Genomic DNA, 18,960 nt, shown 5'->3' with positions numbered 1-18,960 from the left:
CCTATTACTGTTCATTAGGGTCTATTACTGTTCACTGAAGTGGATAAATGGGCTGGGTGCTGGCGCAAAGTCTTTAGGGGTGGAGTTGCTCTAAGTACATCATGACATCTTGTGCAAAAGACGTGTTTAACTTTTCTTCATATTCTTACATTGTTGCACGATATACTACAGTATACGCATGTCTTACAAGTTACTCTTGAGAGAGGAATCGGTGGGCTTAGAGACGCAGGGTGGTTCGTTGATCTCTCTCTGCCATGTAGCATAAGGAGCTTGTTGTTTCTGCTGTACCTGGCAATTGCATGGTTGATTTTGCTTCACTAAAATCTGAAATGATACGTCTCTTTACTCCCTTTTTGACAAACTGACAAACATCTGGCCTTTTCTTGCAAAGAACTTATCCACTTTGCATGCTATGCGTGACGAATGCAAGACAAACCATGTATTAATTGCTCCTTCACTTGCTGGCGAAGACGTGAGTGGGTTCAACTCTCTTATCGAATTCATTCATCGTCTATCTTCATATTTTCAGTGTTGATAAATATTGACTAGAGAAATGATAAGGAGAGTCTCAAAGTGAGACATTTTATGAACTTTTTAACATACCACTGTTTAACGTTAATTTTCATGCCAATATTATAACATATTGTGCAAAAAAAATGAGATGACAGAGAATTTATAAAGAGTCACTTTTGAGAGAGCCTCCTTAGAGCAATTCCACCATTTCTTATTGCCTTGGGGATAGGCAACCCAATCTGGTCTCTCCCCTGTCCAAAACACTTCAGCCCACTCGCGCAATTCCATCCAAGGCAAGCCCGGTAGAAAAGTCAGGCAATAATCACCTAACTCAGCGCCCTGTCTATGTTACGTAAGGGTGACGTGAGCCACAATTTAAATATTAAAAATTATAATAAAATAACTATAAATATAAAATATTATAATTTTTTTCTTTCTATAAATACGTAACCATATTCTTCCACTTTACACTACATTTCAATATTTTCAAATACTTTCAACTAATCTTTTATTATTATTCGAAATTAAAAATAAAATTATCTTTTATTATTTTATAAAATTAAAAATACTAATAATACGAATTGCTGAGCTATTCGATTTAGGGGAGGAGATGCACTTTGCAGTTACTGTTCATTGCAGACAATTACTGTTCATTTAAGATAATTGAGTTGCTTATTGCTTAAGGGGCTTTCCTCAGGGCCGGCCCTGAGAAATTTGGGGCCCTAGGCAAGCCTTCGAGTGGGGGCCTTAAAGTTCTTTGACACCCAACTCATTGTACATTTATATGTATAAGAAAAGATTTCACTAAATACATGAAAAAGTTCATTTCTACATCAAAAATCATCATAATTCATATCCAAAAAAGAAATATATGCAAATATTACTTAAATATTACACGTCTCCCGTTTTTAGACGCAAATGTATTAATTAAGTTTACATAATCTAACTTTTCAATCAATTCTTTTTCAATTGACAAAATAGCTAACCCATTCAATCTTTCTTGTGACATAGTTGATCGAAGATACGATTTGATCAACTTTAATTTTGAGAAATTTCTTTCTGCAGAGGCAACTGTAACTGGTATGGTTAACAAAATACACATGCATTAGGGAAACAACCATCCATTTGTCTTATATATTTCAACACTTCCATTGCTCGATTTATTTCCCTTCGGCAAAGTTTATCTTAAGATTCTTAGCTCTATAAATAAGTTTTTTCCATTAATATTAGAATGCTCACCATGTTTCAGAAATCATTCAAGATTGATACAAAAACCCTTCAAGCTATCATTGTCTACATCTTTTAACTTCTTCAAATTAAACAATAGCCCAAAAGTTTCTTCGTATTTCTGAAATTGTTCAAACCTGATATGAAGTGAAGTACGAGCTTGATCAACTATATAAATGAAGTAATCAACTCTAAAAGCTTCAATTGCTGATTGTGTTGCCGCTTCACTAGCACTCTCATCAAAATGTTTCTTTCTTCGAATGATGCATTTCTCACGAAAAATAGGTTCAATCTCCATCTCACTTGCTATTTTCTAAGCTTCATTCATTGCCTCTTAAAATCCAGTTTCTCTATACTGATCAAGAACGGATATAAGCCATTTCAATTGATCAATAGCAACATCAATATGCATGTCTTCTTTTTGAAGAGTTTTGCTAACAGTATTAATAGCAAACAACAATTCATGCCAAATAACCATACCTAACAAGAACTCAAAATTCTCCAGCTCATCGATTGCTAGGGATTCGGCTTCACTCTTTGACTTAGGACCTTCACTAGTATTTGCCAAGTGAATCAAAGCATCTCTTATTTGTTGAGCACTTTCTCTTATGGGTTTAACACTTTCAATATGACTTTCCCAACGAGTTTGTGACAACGGTTTGAGGGTGTGACTTCCTTGCACATGATCTGTAAAAACTTTCCATCGCTTTGTTGAGGATGAGAAAAATGTATATATACGTTGTACCACTCCAAAAAAAGACATAGCTCTAGGACAACAGTTGACTATATCACAAAGTGCAAGATTAAGGCTACGACAACCACATGGAGTGTAAAATGCTCTAGGATTTATGTCAAGTACTCTGCTTTGCACGCCTTTATTTTTGCCTTTCATATTTGAACTGTTGTCATAACCTTGTCCCCTTATGTCATCAACATCAAGTTTAAGAGTGCTCAATGCACCTGAAAGCACATCAAACTGTGCACACGTTGTTGAGTCATGTACATTCAGAAATTCTAAAAAGAATTCTTCAACCTTTATTGGAGTTTTTGTAACATCCACACACCTTATTATAAGAGACATTTGATCTTCGTGACTGGCATTCGGAGTGCAATCAAGTATCACTGAAAAATACTTTGCTTCTTGGATTCTTGCTATGATTTCACTTTTGACCTCACTTGCCAACAGTTGTATTAATTCATTTTGAATCTTGTGACCAAGATAATGGTAATGAGTCTCATGTGTGTTAATACGCCGAATGTGCTCTTGCATTGTAGAATCAAATTCAGCAATCATTTCAATCACATTTAAAAAATTTCCATTAGTCTCTTCATACAGCTTCTCATTGTCTCCACGAAATGCCAAAGTAACTTTTGCAAGTCTTTTCACAACAGCAATTATCCTCCATAACACTTGTCTCCAATGTTCTTTCTCTTTGCTGATTTGTTGTTGCTCACTTTCATCAATTGTTTTACATTTTTGCAATCTTCTTTCCAATTCAATCCATTCACTCATGTAATAAATGTGTTCCTTGCTAGGTTCATGAGTTGTAAGCATGTGACCAATATTCTTCTAATCTTTCAAACCCTCATTATCCAGGTAAGTCTTGATTCCAATTTGCTTGAATAACTTGCAACAAAAACAAAATACTATATCCAAAGAACATGAGTAGACCAGCCACTTCCTATCTTGCGTCTCTCCATTAGGCAATTTGCTAATGTAATGTACAGAAGAAAAATGCCTACCTGAATTATCTTTCGGAAATGCAACATCATCAACTCTTTTAGGACCTCTTTCCACTAACATGTCCCTAAGATTTTGATCAATCTTATCCCAATTCCCTGGATCATCAATATTCAAAGGAAAGACAATTTCATTATCCTTACCATTCTCATTAGTTTGATCATGTTCTTCAATGTTAGTCTCAATCAGAAGTTCATCTTCTTGCTCTTTACTACCATCGTCAGATAGAAGCTTATATCGCTCATCTTGCTCTTCGTTATCAGTCTCAGTCGTGAATTCATCTTTCTCCCTATTATTGTCATGACTCCCTTGTTCCTCATTCACTAAACTATCGTCTTATTTCTTGAAAAACTTACTAAGAGATCCAGCCTGAGACTTTATTAATGCTTCTTCATTTTCCTTATTTCTTCTTTTTTGAGACCTAGAGAGATACTTTCTGTTTCTGTTAGTGGGCTTACTATTTCTAATAGAAGGCATGATACCAACTCTTTTTCAATCAGGAAATCAACCCCACAATCAACAATCAACTCAATATTCTGTAAACAACAAATGGACAAAGAAACAAACTAAAATTCAAATTTTACCCACTACCCAACACAACAGTTTGATACAAATGACACAACACGAAATGAGGCGCATAAAAAATATGGTAAAATTCAACATCGAAGCTTTAAATTATCTTGAACCAAAACTAGTTAGGAAGCAAAAGTAACCAACCTTGTTAAGTGCACCCATAATCCATGTATCTTCTTGAAGGGATTTAACCACTTTATTAAGTGCATCCATAAGTTCGAATTTTATAATTGCAATGTAGACACTGAACAAGTGAATACTTTGATTTCGCATAAACAATACACATTAAAATAAACAAATCATAAACCCTAGAATAAAAAATCATAATTATATTTACAAACACAGCACTCACAAATTAAATTAAAAAAAAAAAAAATTAAGAGAAGAGAAGCATTGATTGGGTGCCTGACCTCTATAAGAGCAACTCCAGCGTGGGAGCCCTCCCCCCAGGTTATTCACTATTCAATCCATCTAGTGAACAGTAACTACCCTTAATGAACAGTAACTGCCTTTTGCATCTCCACCGTTGCACTTGAATAGCCATGGCAATAAGCAATAAAATAATAGTATTTTTTTATTTTTTTTATTTATAAAATAATAGTATGTTTTTATTTTTTTATTTATAAAACAATAGTATTTTTTTCACAAAACTTGTCTTCACCGTGGACGAAGAAGAGATTGAGAGCTCTGCCGAGCTCCCATATGAGGAGGAGGGAGACGGAGAAGAGCAAGGTTAAATCAAATTCGACGCTGATGGATAACCAAGCCCTGAGAATCCAGCAATGGGTCTTGCCGAAATGGAAGAGGGGTTGGTTGAAAACCCAGAATTTGAAGTTGCAGTAGCAATAGGAGACGGTGGTTGCGAGAGGAGGAAGCTGCAGAGATCCGTTCTCGTCACCGGCACAGTCGGTTTCGTCGGAACCCACGTCTATGTGGCCCTCAAAAAGCGTGGAGACGTCGTCCTGACGTCAGCCCACGTTAGACTGCCTTCGGGTGCTCTGGCCGGCACGAATCGATGGGCCTGGCGCTCAAGCCTGCTCGGGCTCCCTCGCCAACCAACGCTGAACTTACTCGCCAACCAATTCGCAATCGCAGGCATAGACTTGCTTTAGTTGCTCTGTGCATTAAATTCCCAAAAAAAAGGTGAATTGTTGCTGTTTCACCCCACCCTAGACACTTTGTACACAAAGTTTCAACTTTCAAGACAACTATATGATTTTAAATTTAAATATTTTATTAAATTCAAACTCCAAAAATATATTTATATATATTATATATACACACACATATTTAAAAACAAATATGGCCCCCCCCCCCCCACCAACAAAAAAAAAAAAAAAACCCAAAACACTACACGGCAAGTTCCAAAAAAAAATATTTATAATTTTATATTTAGATATTTTACTCAAACTACAAAATTATATATATACACACACACACACACACACACATATATCTATATATATATATATATATATATATATATAATTATGATTGACACTCTAAAATTCTCATTTTACATTTCAAACTTTCTATATTTGAAAAAAAAATACACTTGTGAAGAGTGTAGGATGAGATTTTTGAAGTGTCAATAACATTTCCCTATATAAAAAAATAAAAAATAAAAAATTTGGGGCCCCCTCGAAGTGGGGGCCCTAGGCAGCCACCTACTCTGACTACCCTCAGGACTGGCCCTGAGTGCTCTTATCGTTTCTCATATTGACTATGGAGTATTTTTGTTTTAGTTGCACTAAAATTCATTTGTCTAGTTCTCATGGCTCGATACTCCCTCGAGAGCAACTCAAGCACTCACTCAAGAGTAACTTGACCCCATCCCGAGTGCTTTTTAAGCCTTCTCATTTGCCTTTAGTGTTATAGAGCTCGTTTGGATATACTTTTGAAATGACTGAAAGCGTTTTTGGTGAAAATGTTCTTGGAACCAATTTTTAGTAAAAATGTAAGTAAATTCTGGAAAAACACTTAAAGTGCTTCTTGGAATAAGCACATCTAGGAAGCCCTTTAAGTGCTTTTGGAACCAAAAAACATTTTCTCTAAAAGCGTTTTCAGTAATTTTAAAAGCACATCCAAACGAACCCATATTTTATTTGTTATTATATATAGACACAATCTGAAAATTTAAACACATTCAACTATAATAAATAGCTGTAAGCGAAAATGACTCTTTGCGTTTCTATCTAAAAATGAATTTACTACTACAGTTGAATATACTATTCTGGAAAAGGAATTTCACTTCTCTCTTCAAGTTAATGTGGTATAATCGTTCTTACAATAACTTTCGAGGGTTCTTTAACAATAACTAATTGCCGACTTACATTATATATCCAGCTACCAAATCAATTTTGTATTACTATGCCTCTCATACTCTGTAGAATATCTTTAACTTTACATCCTACACACTAACTGATAAACCTTAAAGACTCAGCATAGTCCATCACTAATAGTGTCTTAACTTAACTACATATTATTAGGTCTTCGATTTTATCACAAAATGACTTGGTTATATTAGGGGTAAAAACTCCAATATATTAATTGTATATTATTTTGTTATATGACCAATGTGGGATCTTATTCGCCAACACTAACTCTACTGTCTTAATTTACTCCCTGTATTCATTATTTGTGTCCCACTTCATCTCCTGCCATCAGTTAGTTTGAAATAGGCCGCTACGTGACATGAGTTCTTTGGTCCTTTTAGCTTGTTGGCACATTTTAGACATCTAAAACTTCAGAAATATTCATGCCACGAAAAAACCAAGTTACACCGGATTCCATCCCTGACGACTCCGTCATTAGAGATCACAAATTATCCCTACATTAACTACTGAGACGACTACAAAGCCCATCATGTCAATGAAACAAACACTTGAATGCGTTTTCTCAACTCAGTTGACGAAATGAAAATATTAGACATAGAAGATGTGTGCACAGTATAGACAATATATGTTAATGTTGGGCACTTCAGGCCCATATAATGATGCAATCCGAGAAAGACGCCACGAAAAACCCAAAGGAGATTGAAAAGCCCAATGTCTAAGGAGCTTAGAAGATGATGCTCCCAAGCACTAAAGTCGACCACCTCTTGCTCCTTCCGACCAGGATACATGAAGAGCTTTTCAACTACCAAGGGAACATGGGCGGATTGATAGCTTTATGGCACAAGTCTCCAAAGACAAATCTACCCATATGTCAATTACGCCACGTTATGACTCACAATCATTAGTAGACACTTAGGAAAGGATGTAAAAGTGGCCAAAACGGTGCTTAGAGAGGAGGGGTTGGATAACCAAGGCCAAGCGGGATGCTTAACCCATATCATTCTGAAAATGTGCGCCATCTTGACTAAACGTAGGTTACTCCACCATTCAATGTTTGGTTGGTAGGTGAAAAGGTGTCAACATACTAGTTTGCGTTGGTGGTGCATTAAATGCCAACTTGAGAAGATCCAAGTTTGGGGGTGTCGTTGAGGGCCTATATAAAAGAATGGGACCTCTTGTATTGGTGTCGAACGACTTGAAAAAGAGAGAGAGTTCATTTATTAGCCGATAGCTCTTTTTATTCTTGAAATCAATATAATCCAAGCAACACAGTGGATGTGGCCCAATTTCACAGATGAACCATTTAAATCTTTGAGTTTATTTCATTTTAGTCCATATCCCAAGTCCACCAAGGGTTTATTGTTTTAATTTGTTAACATGCAAGTTTTGAACGTTAACAATATATAATAAGTTTTTATCACAAGTAATTTCTGAAGTTGACCCACTCCATTAAGATGATCATTGAAATAGAAAATCGATTTCAATTTTAGGCACCATCTTGACGAGATATGTCAATTTTAGGATCTAGTTATGATTAAAATCCTATATAATAGACGAAGGGGTACAAATGATATAATGTTGAGAGTATCACTCCCACATCGAGTAAATAAGGGACATTGATGTGCTTATAAGGACATCTTGATCTTCAACGGTAGCCTAAATGGCCCAATTTGGCCCCCTTTCCTAAAAAAGTCACCTCCAATGGAGTTCCATATGGAATATAGAAGGTTTGGAGTGCATAATTAGTAATGCTATCTAGACACACTTTTAAATTATGTGATGTGTCACTAATAGAAATGAGCAATGCTAGGGAGATTAACATTTTAAACCAAATTTTGTAAAACAAATGATGTGACTGTTGATGATTGAATTATTACTTAAGTGTTTATTAACGTGCTTATTTCTTATTGGAGACAAATTATATGGTTTGCGAATTTAGTTTAAAAAGTTGACCTTCTTAACATTACTCATAGAAAATAAGCAGTTTAATCAACACTTAAGTAATAATTTAATCATCAACAACTATAACATATGATTTACAAAATATACTTTAAATTAATAGTCTCCCTAACATTACATGTGCACAAGTAACTTTTTCAAAGTACAAATAACAATTTCCAAAAAGAAAGGAAAAAAAATTCGAACATACAAACCACTTTTTCTTCTTTGTTGTTGACTTGAACAAGACACAATGCTTCATCTTATGTTAATAATCCAAGTAAACTATATTCGCTTGTATTTCTGACCTACATTACACTTCAAGTATATGCTAAAGTATAAGTTGTTTGTTTATCTTTTACTAGGGAACCATTTCGGTAACGTTTTTGCAATGAGAAAATACAATTTGTTTTTATGACAGTATGATGATTTATTTAAGAATGTCAAACTCAATACCAAATACATTAGTCACCTAGATTATCCTCAATCAACACATCCGCAATATGATTTGGGACAGGAGCGGATCCATTCATGGACCGGGTGGTCTCCGTAAGTTTGAAGAAGCACATGTGATAACTTCGACCTTCGAGGACCGCTCAACAGTTTGGGCAGATGGTGGAAGAGAGAAGACTACTGATAAGAGTAGATTTAAATTTTGAGTTCTTCAAGTGGGCTGGAGTTATTCTTCTTCGCCTTTATCAAATGTTGACATCTAGTTTGGAGTCTTTGGACTACTGTACTGTATGTGGGATTTTAAAAGCTTGGAGTTGGTTGCAAATTGAGTCACTCAGTAGGTAAATAAAAAAACTTTTCAAATTTTAAAAATATTTCATAAAATACTACAAACTCGTCATTACTTAAACTTTTATCTCATACTATCAAAATACACTAAAATACTAAAGCAAAAACTCTAATATTTTTATAAAATAATAAATTCAAATTTTCAATACAAGTATATTAATATATTTTCTAAGTGTAATTAAACATTTATTTATGTGATAATTAATTTACTTAAATATGCTTAAGCCCTTGCTTAGACCTCATTGAGCAGCATAGGCATAGGTCTCAGCTCGCCACTTGGCTACAACCTAACGTAACTTGATTAGAATCACGTGATGTTAGAATCTTGAATCGGCCGCTAATTTAGAGGGTCTTCATACCAAATTGCCTCCGAATATTCTTATATAAGAAAAAAAATAGACAACTATTTTAAAACAGCACAAAAAATTACAAGAATATCTCACTATAAGAAAGTAACATGTGACAATTGTATAATAAATAAATGGTCTCTACCAAAGTACTAACCAAACTTCCACCGACAAACAAATATCACAATGTTACAAATTTTCCCCACAAAAAAAATAAAATAAAAAAGAAAATCACACTCACACAAAACCAATTAGATAAAAAAAAGAAAAGAAAAAGAGATTTACCTCGAATCGACATCGCACTTATTACCCAGAACAAGCCTGTAAAAATTAAAAATAAACCAAAAACTTACAGCAATGAAAACACTAACCACACACTGGTAAAAACAAAACCCCCAAACCCCAGCCTTCCAACCCTCACGGCTCCGTTACTGTCATCCGCGGTCTGATCTGCCGGGTCCTCATCCGGCGACGCCGCGGGCGAATCGGCCTCCTGTTCGGAGGCAGGTGAGGGCGCGTGCTTCGCTTTCTTCGGCGCGTGGGCCGGTTTCTCCGGGGCCGGGGCCGGTGCGGGAGTCAAAGCCCCCTTGAAAAGCTCCTTAGGCTGCAAGACCTTGTCGATGGTGTAGATAGCGACGGGCTGCTCGTCGATGAGTGTCCCCGTGATCCTCGCCGTGACGAGCTTGGTCCTCAGAGTGACCTGCTGCCCGTCGTTTTGGACGGTGAAGTCGAACTTACTCGCGCCGTCGGTGGCCAGAGTGTTCATCAGTCCATTGTTGGACTTCAACATCGACATGGATTGGTAGACCGGAATGCCGTGGTACTCGAGCAGCGCAGCCTTCCCGGCCACAGTCAGGTTCTTGAATTTCGGCAAGAAGGCCTTGAATGCGTCGTCCATCGGACAGAAAACGGTCAGCCCGCCGTCGAGATTGTCCTCGTAGGTCTTGAAGGCGTCGGAGGTTGCAAGGAGCGTGTCGGCGAAGATCTTGCAGCCATGGGCGGACATGATTCCGGTGATGTTCAGCTCAGCGGGGGCCGGGGTGGGGGCCTCGGCGGCCTGGTTGGGGAGGAGGGTGCTGATCTGAATGATAGAGATGTTGTACGGAACCTCTTCGACGGATTTGACGAAATGGGAAGGGAAGTTGCCGTCGTTGTCCTCGGGGCTGAAACCGACCTTTCCGCCCTTTAAGTCGGTGATGTTGACGAATCCGGAGGAGCCCGCGGCGGAGCCGGTGGCCTGGAACATGGTGGCGGCGAGGGCAGTGCCGTTGGTGATCTGATGGAGCTTCTTGGCGCCGAAGTAGTCTAGGAGGACGTGGAGGGAGAGAATGTTTTTGATGGAGTAGATGGAGAGGTGTTTGGAGAGAAGAGCCGACATGGCGGAGTTGTCGACGGCGCACACGGTGATGGTGGTGCGGTCATTGATGTCGGCGGCAAGGTGGGTCAGGGTGAGGTAGTGATTGAAGGTCGAGAACTCGGGGTGCTTCGCGAGGAGACGCGTGATGTTGTGCGCTTCAGTGAGGGTGTTGAGGAGGGTGAGCGTGAGGAGGAAGGCGCCGGCGGTGGTGGCCCGGCGGAGCTGCATTGTCTGGGATTTGGATCTGGGGATTTTGGGGGGTTTGGGGTTCCAGAGAGTGAGAGGGTTCTAGAGGGAGGGAGAGAGAGACGTTGAGGAGCTTGTGATTGTGGGTTAGCTTGGTGTAAAGTGAGAGAGTGAGAGTGAGAGTGAGTGGGGGAAGGTAGAGGGAGGAGGGAGGTTTATAAGCATGGGGCTTGGATGTGAGATATATTACAAGTGAAGCCACTGTGTTGGTGTTTTTGTTGATTAAATTTTTTTATTATTATTAACAAACGATATTAATTAAAAATAATGTGATCAAATAGACCGTAATATTAAATAGAAAAAAAAAATTTGAGATAAGTGTCATCAGGTGGGTCCCTTCCCATGAATAACCTTGCCTTTCTTGTGTTGGGTTGTTTTGTTCTTTAGTTATGTCTAGAAGAAGAGGATGAGGAAAGTGGGGGGAAGAAGTTTGGCGTTTATATTTGGTTTTATTTAAATTTGATGGAGAAATAGGGATCTGGTGAGGTTGTGGTATCTCAGATTTCAAGTTTTGTATAAAAAGGGAGCAATAATTAGGCCTTTGGTGTATGTTGTAACATCAAACCGTCTAACTTTTTATTTTTATTTGATTTTCAAATAAACTCAATTCATTATCACTTACTACTACTACGATCTAATGATATTCATCTTTACTTGTAAGTAAGAAGTTTTAGGTTTGATTCTTGCCAAAAACGAAGTTGAACCACATTACTATGGAAAGCTCATTGTAAGGTTTAGCCTTCTCTCCCACCTCCTTAATGTAGATGCTATAATTTGTTCAAAAAAAAAAAATTAAGCTCATTTCACTATTTGCAAATTAAAACGGTTATTAGTACTTTAAAAATCTCATTTTACACTTTTTACAAGTGTATTTTGCTTTCTAATTATAAAAGTTTGGAGTGCCGATGAAAATTTTGAAGTACTAATAACAATTCCTTTACAAATAATGTATATTTATTATGAAAAAATTTATAAATAAAACCTTCAATTTCTTAATCTTTATTTGAAGATATTCTTAAAAAACATCTTCAAATCAAAGGTCATTTAGTTATCCAAATGTGTTAATAAATTGATAGTGTAGGTCCAAATTAATAACATATTAATGATGAACCGTCAATTTATTTGATACATTTTAGATAATTAAACTGTCTTTTATTCGAATGATTTTTTATAAAGATGATCTTCAAATAAACATTAAGAAATAAAATGTTTCCAATTTTAAAATTTCTACAAAAGATATGTTATTTGCAATTGCAATTGCAAGTAGATTAATTCAATTATTATTGATAATCTCATGAGTTTGATTTGATGATAAGATGTCAAGAAAATTTTTCTCGGCGGGGTAAGTTTCTTTGTTACGTTAGCATTAGCACATGGCATAAATTTAAGTTTTTTGGTCTTTGGACCATACATTTTCTCTTCCAAACCATACAAATTTTAATATTTTGAAGGAACTATTCTTAGCATTCTAAAAAATCTTATTCTACATTTCTCATTAGTTTTTTTTTTTAATTATAGAAAGTTTAAAATGTAAAATAAGATTTTTGAACTGACAATAACAATTTCTTATTTTTATTTTACAAACAGAATAATTGAAGCGCCCCCAACGAAGTTACATCATTACAACAAGATTAATCACAACTAAATACTGAGCCTATCACAAATAAAAACAACTTACGTGAACAAGCTTTTCGTTTCGTGCCGTTCCTATCTAACTATACAATGTCATGAGAGCAATTAAAAATTGTTAAAGAAGGAGAGTTAGCGGCAGATCACGTGGTATTAGGCATCTTCCTCGTCAGAAATCAAGGCACGGCACGCTTCGCACGCATAGAATCAGCTACCGCACGTTGAAAAGTCTGCCATTTGTGGGACCTAAAAAATCCTTGCCTGCATGCACGTCCACGGAAGTTAACAGCGGTCAGTCATCAATGCCGTCAAATCGTTGACCGCTGAGAAGAACAATGGATTGACTGTGGACATGACCGTTGATTCTAACGACCGTGTGCCAGGAACCTGTCGGCACGTACGAGGGGTAGTTTTGTGGTTTTGGGAACAAAGGAGGGTGGTTTAGCGGGAAGATGGTTTGAGGGATCCAGGTCGAAGTGTTGGCAATCTGCTGCACAATCCAACGATTGCCAGGCTGGCATGACGTTGACGTATAACATAAGGACACGTGGTGGTATATTTCTACGATCTTACATCGGCTCTGGATCCTTCCACCGACAATACCATTGTTGGAACCACGTTATCCTTGACCGTAGATATTACTAGTAATAGTGTCCGTTGCCGCGTGTTTAAAAAATGTATAAAATATATGTGCATTCATATTAGGTGTATTATTTACAATTGTATTTATAGACATAATAATTTGTACCTGAAAGTTATATTGATTGTCGCTTCCCAATTTTTTTGTTTTATTTGTGATGATGTACATGCTTCTGTGTTATGATTTGAGAAAATAGAAGCTGTTAGTACAAATAAATAAGAATGTTAAAGAAGAAGAACGATTTTTATAATTGATAAAGAAATTGGGTAATTTTTGTAGTTTTTAAATAAATTTAATAATATACTACAAAGAAAACTGCAAGGTACCAATTATTTTGATCAGCAATCTTCTCCAAATAGTAATACTGGATGATGGCATAAACTGTCATAGCCTTCAAAAATGACAATTGGCAAAAACCTGTTTATATCGGAGATAAAATTTTAATGACATTCACAGGATAAAACCTGTTATTATTGTTAAAAAAAAATTAAAAAAATAAAAAAAAAAGAAGAAGAAAAAGAAAGAAGAAAAACATTGATTGCTTTCTTTGTAAATTGAATTTACATACCATATGAGAGGTTAATCTAGCTTTGATCGAGATTTGTAGTACATGCTGAAGTTCTCAATGATTGACGATGATGGTATACAGTTGATTGACTCGTTTCAGATGAAGACAACTGTGAACATTTCTGAGCCAAAAGCTGTTGTGGAGTTTGTTAGAGAATTAGGCAATATATATAAAAACTGAGAATTGTTCCAAGTGATGAACCATGGATATAAAGGAGTTTTATTTTATAGTGGAAAACAACATAAAACAATAAAAGAAAATCTTTACAAATTCGTTTGAATTTCCTATACCATATGTTACTGGGTTTTCAATTTTACACACCAATGTGCCTATCTTATTTGCAGCACGAAACCAACATTAACATATAACAAAAGGTTGAGTGTTTACCTGCCAATGTAGCAATAGGAACGAACACTATAGCTCCAATTCAAAGGTCAAACCTTTCTGCAAATAAACCACTCTACGTTTCACCAATTTATTCCATCTCACCACAAAAAAAGCAAACACAAACCCACATTACACAATTAACATTTAAAAGAAAATGGAGCTCGTCTTCTTGGAAATTTAAGCACCAATGCATAAAATTGTCCACTAATTCTTAATTCTTCTATGCATTGCGGGATCATATGCTAACTTGCAATTGATGTTATAATTTGTGAATTTTATGTAAACGACCCTTAAGTTTATATCTTGACAGTTAAGACGTAAGAAAAGCTAAAATATATTTACTCTGATTGATCAAATTACTTAGTCTAATTCCCAAAATATGTAATGTACAACATGGTCATCTTTACACATGTATTATGGAACAAACCAAAACCAAATTAAGGACTTTTTATTTAAAAACAAAGGTAAAACATAAAGTACAAATTACACTAAAGTATGGACATTGCATCCAAAAAAAGAATGGATCATTTACTGTCAAGTTAATATTGTAATCTCTTATTACATTATTAAGGTCTTCTTCATACTGCAAAGATAATAAACAAAGTTTAAGTCCACTGATCTTGAGGCCAAATAAGAAATAATATCATAATTAAAAACTAAAATAGCTGACAAATAATTTGATCAAAGTGAATAGAAGATGAGCTGACAATGCCATACCCTACGATCAATGATAATTTGATACAATGCGACATGGAAATTGCTTAGCCCATCTACTGAAGACTAAATGTGTGAAAAAATAGGCTGCAAAAGAAGAGTAAATGAAGCATAAGTTGAAAAAGAATATTTGGTCACAAATGACCTTACTGTTAAAAGTATATTATAAGAACTTACCATGGGTATTGATAGAAGCAGGAGACTGTTCATAAAGATTTATCTATTACCAAAGAATTAGTGAAACACATGACTAAAATCAAATTCCTATCTACCCAAGTCTTTATACAACTAAAAAAGTTGGGAACATTTAATCATAACCTGGAAGAAGAATTCATTTGGTGATTTGATTCAAACCTGGCTGAAATCTTCGAGTCTTCTTATGATTTCAAACGTCTCCAAACCACCTGGTGTTTCAAAAAAACATCAAGCCCAATAAATACTACTCACACAACAAAAATTAATAAACATAAAAACCAAATTTGTTCAAATCAACACAAAAAACCAAAAACTCATAGGAGCTTCCGTCTGAGAATCTCAAACTCTAACCATTTCAAAAAAAGTTCTTTGCATTTCCTCAAATACGTGCTAAACTCTCTCCTACTGCTCAAAATCCAAATGAGTACTTAAGATATACAGAACCACATTTAAGTTAAAGCTATACTGCACTAAATGACATTCAAAACCACAAACACCAAAACAAAGATGAAATCAACACCTTGAATGTGTAATACTCATATCTAGATCCAATTTGAAACATAATTTTCGCCCTTAAATTTTTTTCAACAAATGAACAATCAATTTAGGAAAGCAACTACAATGCAACTGAAGAGCTGTTCGACTTAGCTCCATTTAGTATGGCCAAAAGCTTGAAAAACAGCTTAGAAGCACAATTCCAAATATTACCAAAAGCAAGCATCTTTGGGGTAAAGAGCCCACTTTCCCAAACAGAGCTTTAAGTTCATGCCACATGATTCGAATTAATTTATCACTAATATAAGTTCTAAAATGGTAAAAAATGAGGCAATACACCTATCACCCTGTTCACTGTGATCTGTTCACTGTGATCTTTGAAATCCAAGTTCCACTACGTAACCCTCTGCATAGCTGCGTAACTTCCAGTGACGAACACGGTTTCAGAATATATAAACTTCAGAACTTAATTCATTCTATAAAATAGAATAAAAAAGTTGATTTACACTTGTAAGGCATGCTCCAATGTTGATATAAAGTTGAGTCAGTTGATTTGTGACCACCAACTGTAAACGAAAAATGTAAATGCTAAGTTAGTTTACATGTTTAAATCTTTTGGTAAATGTTAAGTTATGTTATTATGTATGATGGCAAGCCAAAGACCAAATAAAAAAAATAACAGTAAAGAGTTAAAACTCAAAGGTGAAATACCATCTTCAATGTACCATCATATGCTAGCATTTAAAGTTGAATTGTTAAAATTTAAATCCTATGATCAACTCACCTTTCTTAATTTTTCTGGAGGAATAAACAGAACGTTTCTTCTACTCTTCTTTAACCATTGCACTAAAAAAAACATTAATGTTTAAATATTAAAATTGAAGATCTTAAATTCATAAGTTAAAAACTTAAAAGGTAGTTAAAATAAACATCCATCACAACAATAGCACAGAAATTAAGTTGTTTTATTTCTGAGCATTTTTTTGGCAATCAAACGTAGGAAATCTGTGTTAAACTAAATAGGCAATGGTTGTTAAATTTAGTTCTTTAAATTTATAATTTTTTTAACATGTGAGTTGATCCGTACTTTTTAATTTGGTTTGGAAATGGGGTAAGATCGTGTTGGTTTAAAACAATTGTTAACATGTTATGGTGGAATATATTATACCAAGGATTAAACAAATAGTTGTCATTTATTTCTTGCAATGCATTCACTGTTAATGAATAGTGACATCAAATTGATAAGTTTGTAGCTACATAGGAAAAAAGACTAATAGGTATTATGCACATAAGTAATCAACCAAAACCTCTTTCCACATCAACTAATCAATAGCTTTAACTGTAAAAAAAACAAAAAAATTGATTCGAAAAACCTCTGTAACTATTGTAATTTTCAGTTTCTAACTCATTCTTTTGATCAATATCATCTGAATCAGTGTAATTTCGTCAAATTCTAATCCATATGATCACTTGTGTGCCTAAAAACTAATCGACTCTTAACAGCAGCACAAAAAAAAAAACTTGGAAAAACGAAGTTGTGTGCCTAAAGGCTTCGTTTTAAAAGACAGAGAAGGGCATAAGAACTTTACCTTAGGAATTTTCCCAACTCCGCTCAACCTTTTTACCCACCCTAAAAAATACTTCAAATCCGATCCACCTACTAAAACACACCCAAAACAAAAAAAAAAAAAATTAGCAAACTAATAAACTTAATTATATATGATCGTTTCACTACATATTTCAAATTAATTGGTCAAAAAATTAATTAATTAAAATCAGTTTAAAATAAATATAAAAACCAATAATAATTGTGATTGTCCATTTTTTGCTCCCTGGGCTTTCCACTTGGAGTTCAAGATAGCACGAAACCACTAAAAAAAAAACTATTCAATTTCTGAGACCAGAGAACAAAACCAAGCAAACACCACCAATGCAACAGAAACAACACAGTAAAACAGAGTTTTAGAGAAAAAAAAAAAGAAAAAACAGTGGACATTAATTTTACATCGATCGAGCAATCGATCTAGACGAAAACCCTAAATCTCGAAGACCAAGATTTCCAAAAATGAAAATTCGAGTTAGATGGAACAGCCACACACAAATCATCGAAAAAAAAGAAGAAAAGTTTTGAAGAAAAAACTCAGAGACCTTAATCAGAAGGGGTTTGCAAGGTTGTACACAAAAACCCTAAAATTCGCACACCAATTTTCCTGAAACAAAAAAACCCAATCAGATCAAACAACCACACTAAAAACATCAAAAAAAAGAAGAAAGGAAACAATCAGTGCAAAACGCAAAGACTTTAATTTTACAGCGATCGATTTGCAAATTTCTTCCCAATCAAAGAAAAGACAAAACAAATATAAGCAGAGAAACCACCTGAAACAGTGCAATCACCCGGAAAAGAAACTCTTCATACGACACACGATCGATGCAGAGAGAGAAGCAGGGAAACACGAAGGATTGATGCAGGGAGAAAAGCACGGAAACAGAGAGGAAGAGAAAGGGAAAAGCGACGGAAGAAAATGGAAGAGAGTTAAGCAAGGAAACACGAAGATCGAACAGGGAGAAAAGTAGAGAGAAACAGAGAGCAGGCGAAAGGGAAAAGCAACGGAAGAAAATGAGAGAAGGTTCGAGCACCTTCCCATATGTAGACTCACTCTACCAAGGGGCAAAATCGCCAATTCATGTAGCATCTTTTAAAGGGCTGAAAACCGTGCGTTAGATCAGGGGCAAAACCGGATTGACACTGTTAATGAACAGTGTCAATCCGCTGAGCTTTAGTATATATAGAATATACTGTGCTGGTTAGTGGTTGAGAAATTCGAAGAACAAGTTTGCATGCATGTTAATGGCGAAGCTAAAATTATAAAACATCTATAGGAGCCATGATTTTGACAAGAAACTTCATTGGACCATAAACTTATGCCCATATATACCGATAACTATTGTGATCTGTAGAGGTTTGTTGGGACGGTTGTAAGAAACTATTGAGTAATGTCAAAGATTGTCAAAACTTGTTAATTGAGATATTTCATTGCGCATTTGGTATGCACAATAGAGTAACACACATGAAGAGAAAGAGAAACGACAGGACTAATAGAAGAAAATAGGAGGAGGAGGAGGTTCGGTTCTAATTCAGTGTTGTTGACTACCTATTTAGTTTACGCTATATGTATAGTGGGCCAAATACAAATACACAAACAAATATAGGGTGTGTCTAAGGTGCGGATGAAGTGTGCGGATAATCTAT

General features: G+C 35.5%; 3 protein-coding genes, 1 long non-coding RNA gene and 1 pseudogene across 17 annotated transcripts; all 5 read right to left on the bottom strand.

Annotated features, from left to right (window-relative positions):
- Positions 1 to 1,393: 1,393 nt before the first annotated feature.
- On the bottom strand, positions 1,394 to 2,038 carry LOC137714434 (uncharacterized; annotated as a pseudogene).
- A 36-nt stretch (positions 2,039 to 2,074) lies between these two features.
- Positions 2,075 to 3,253, bottom strand: LOC137714433 (uncharacterized). The gene has a single exon (XM_068453653.1). The coding sequence runs from the start codon at positions 3,251 to 3,253 to the stop codon at positions 2,075 to 2,077; it is 1,179 nt and encodes a 392-aa protein (XP_068309754.1).
- A 57-nt stretch (positions 3,254 to 3,310) lies between these two features.
- On the bottom strand, positions 3,311 to 4,267 carry LOC137714432 (uncharacterized). Its single transcript, XM_068453652.1, has 3 exons — positions 4,199 to 4,267; positions 3,915 to 4,017; positions 3,311 to 3,804 (listed from the first exon to the last, which is right to left on the bottom strand). Exons 1-3 carry the CDS (start codon positions 4,265 to 4,267, stop codon positions 3,311 to 3,313), a joined length of 666 nt encoding a protein of 221 aa, XP_068309753.1.
- Positions 4,268 to 9,568: 5,301 nt separating this feature from the next.
- On the bottom strand, positions 9,569 to 11,207 carry LOC137715056 (fasciclin-like arabinogalactan protein 1). Its single transcript, XM_068454275.1, has one exon. The coding sequence runs from the start codon at positions 11,059 to 11,061 to the stop codon at positions 9,826 to 9,828; it is 1,236 nt and encodes a 411-aa protein (XP_068310376.1). The 5' UTR covers positions 11,062 to 11,207; the 3' UTR covers positions 9,569 to 9,825.
- A 1,951-nt stretch (positions 11,208 to 13,158) lies between these two features.
- On the bottom strand, positions 13,159 to 18,499 carry LOC137715818 (uncharacterized). 14 transcript variants are annotated; one of them, XR_011065588.1, is made up of 11 exons: positions 18,087 to 18,499; positions 17,856 to 17,917; positions 17,507 to 17,578; positions 17,297 to 17,367; positions 16,492 to 16,553; positions 16,214 to 16,273; positions 15,021 to 15,421; positions 14,304 to 14,360; positions 13,917 to 14,049; positions 13,675 to 13,765; positions 13,159 to 13,547 (listed from the first exon to the last, which is right to left on the bottom strand). It is a non-coding gene; the product is annotated as an uncharacterized lncRNA (long non-coding RNA). The 14 variants fall into 14 exon arrangements; XR_011065591.1 differs by having other exon boundaries at positions 17,297 to 17,364; XR_011065597.1 differs by lacking the exon at positions 17,507 to 17,578 and having other exon boundaries at positions 15,021 to 15,104; positions 15,195 to 15,421.
- Between the last annotated feature and the right edge of the window lie 461 nt (positions 18,500 to 18,960).

The sequence above is a fragment of the Pyrus communis genome, chromosome 14, assembly GCF_963583255.1.
Source record: "Pyrus communis chromosome 14, drPyrComm1.1, whole genome shotgun sequence".
NCBI classification, from domain to species: Eukaryota; Viridiplantae; Streptophyta; class Magnoliopsida; order Rosales; family Rosaceae; genus Pyrus; species Pyrus communis.
The sequence above is the reverse complement of the archived record's forward strand: the minus strand, read 5'-3'. Positions and strand labels throughout refer to the sequence as shown.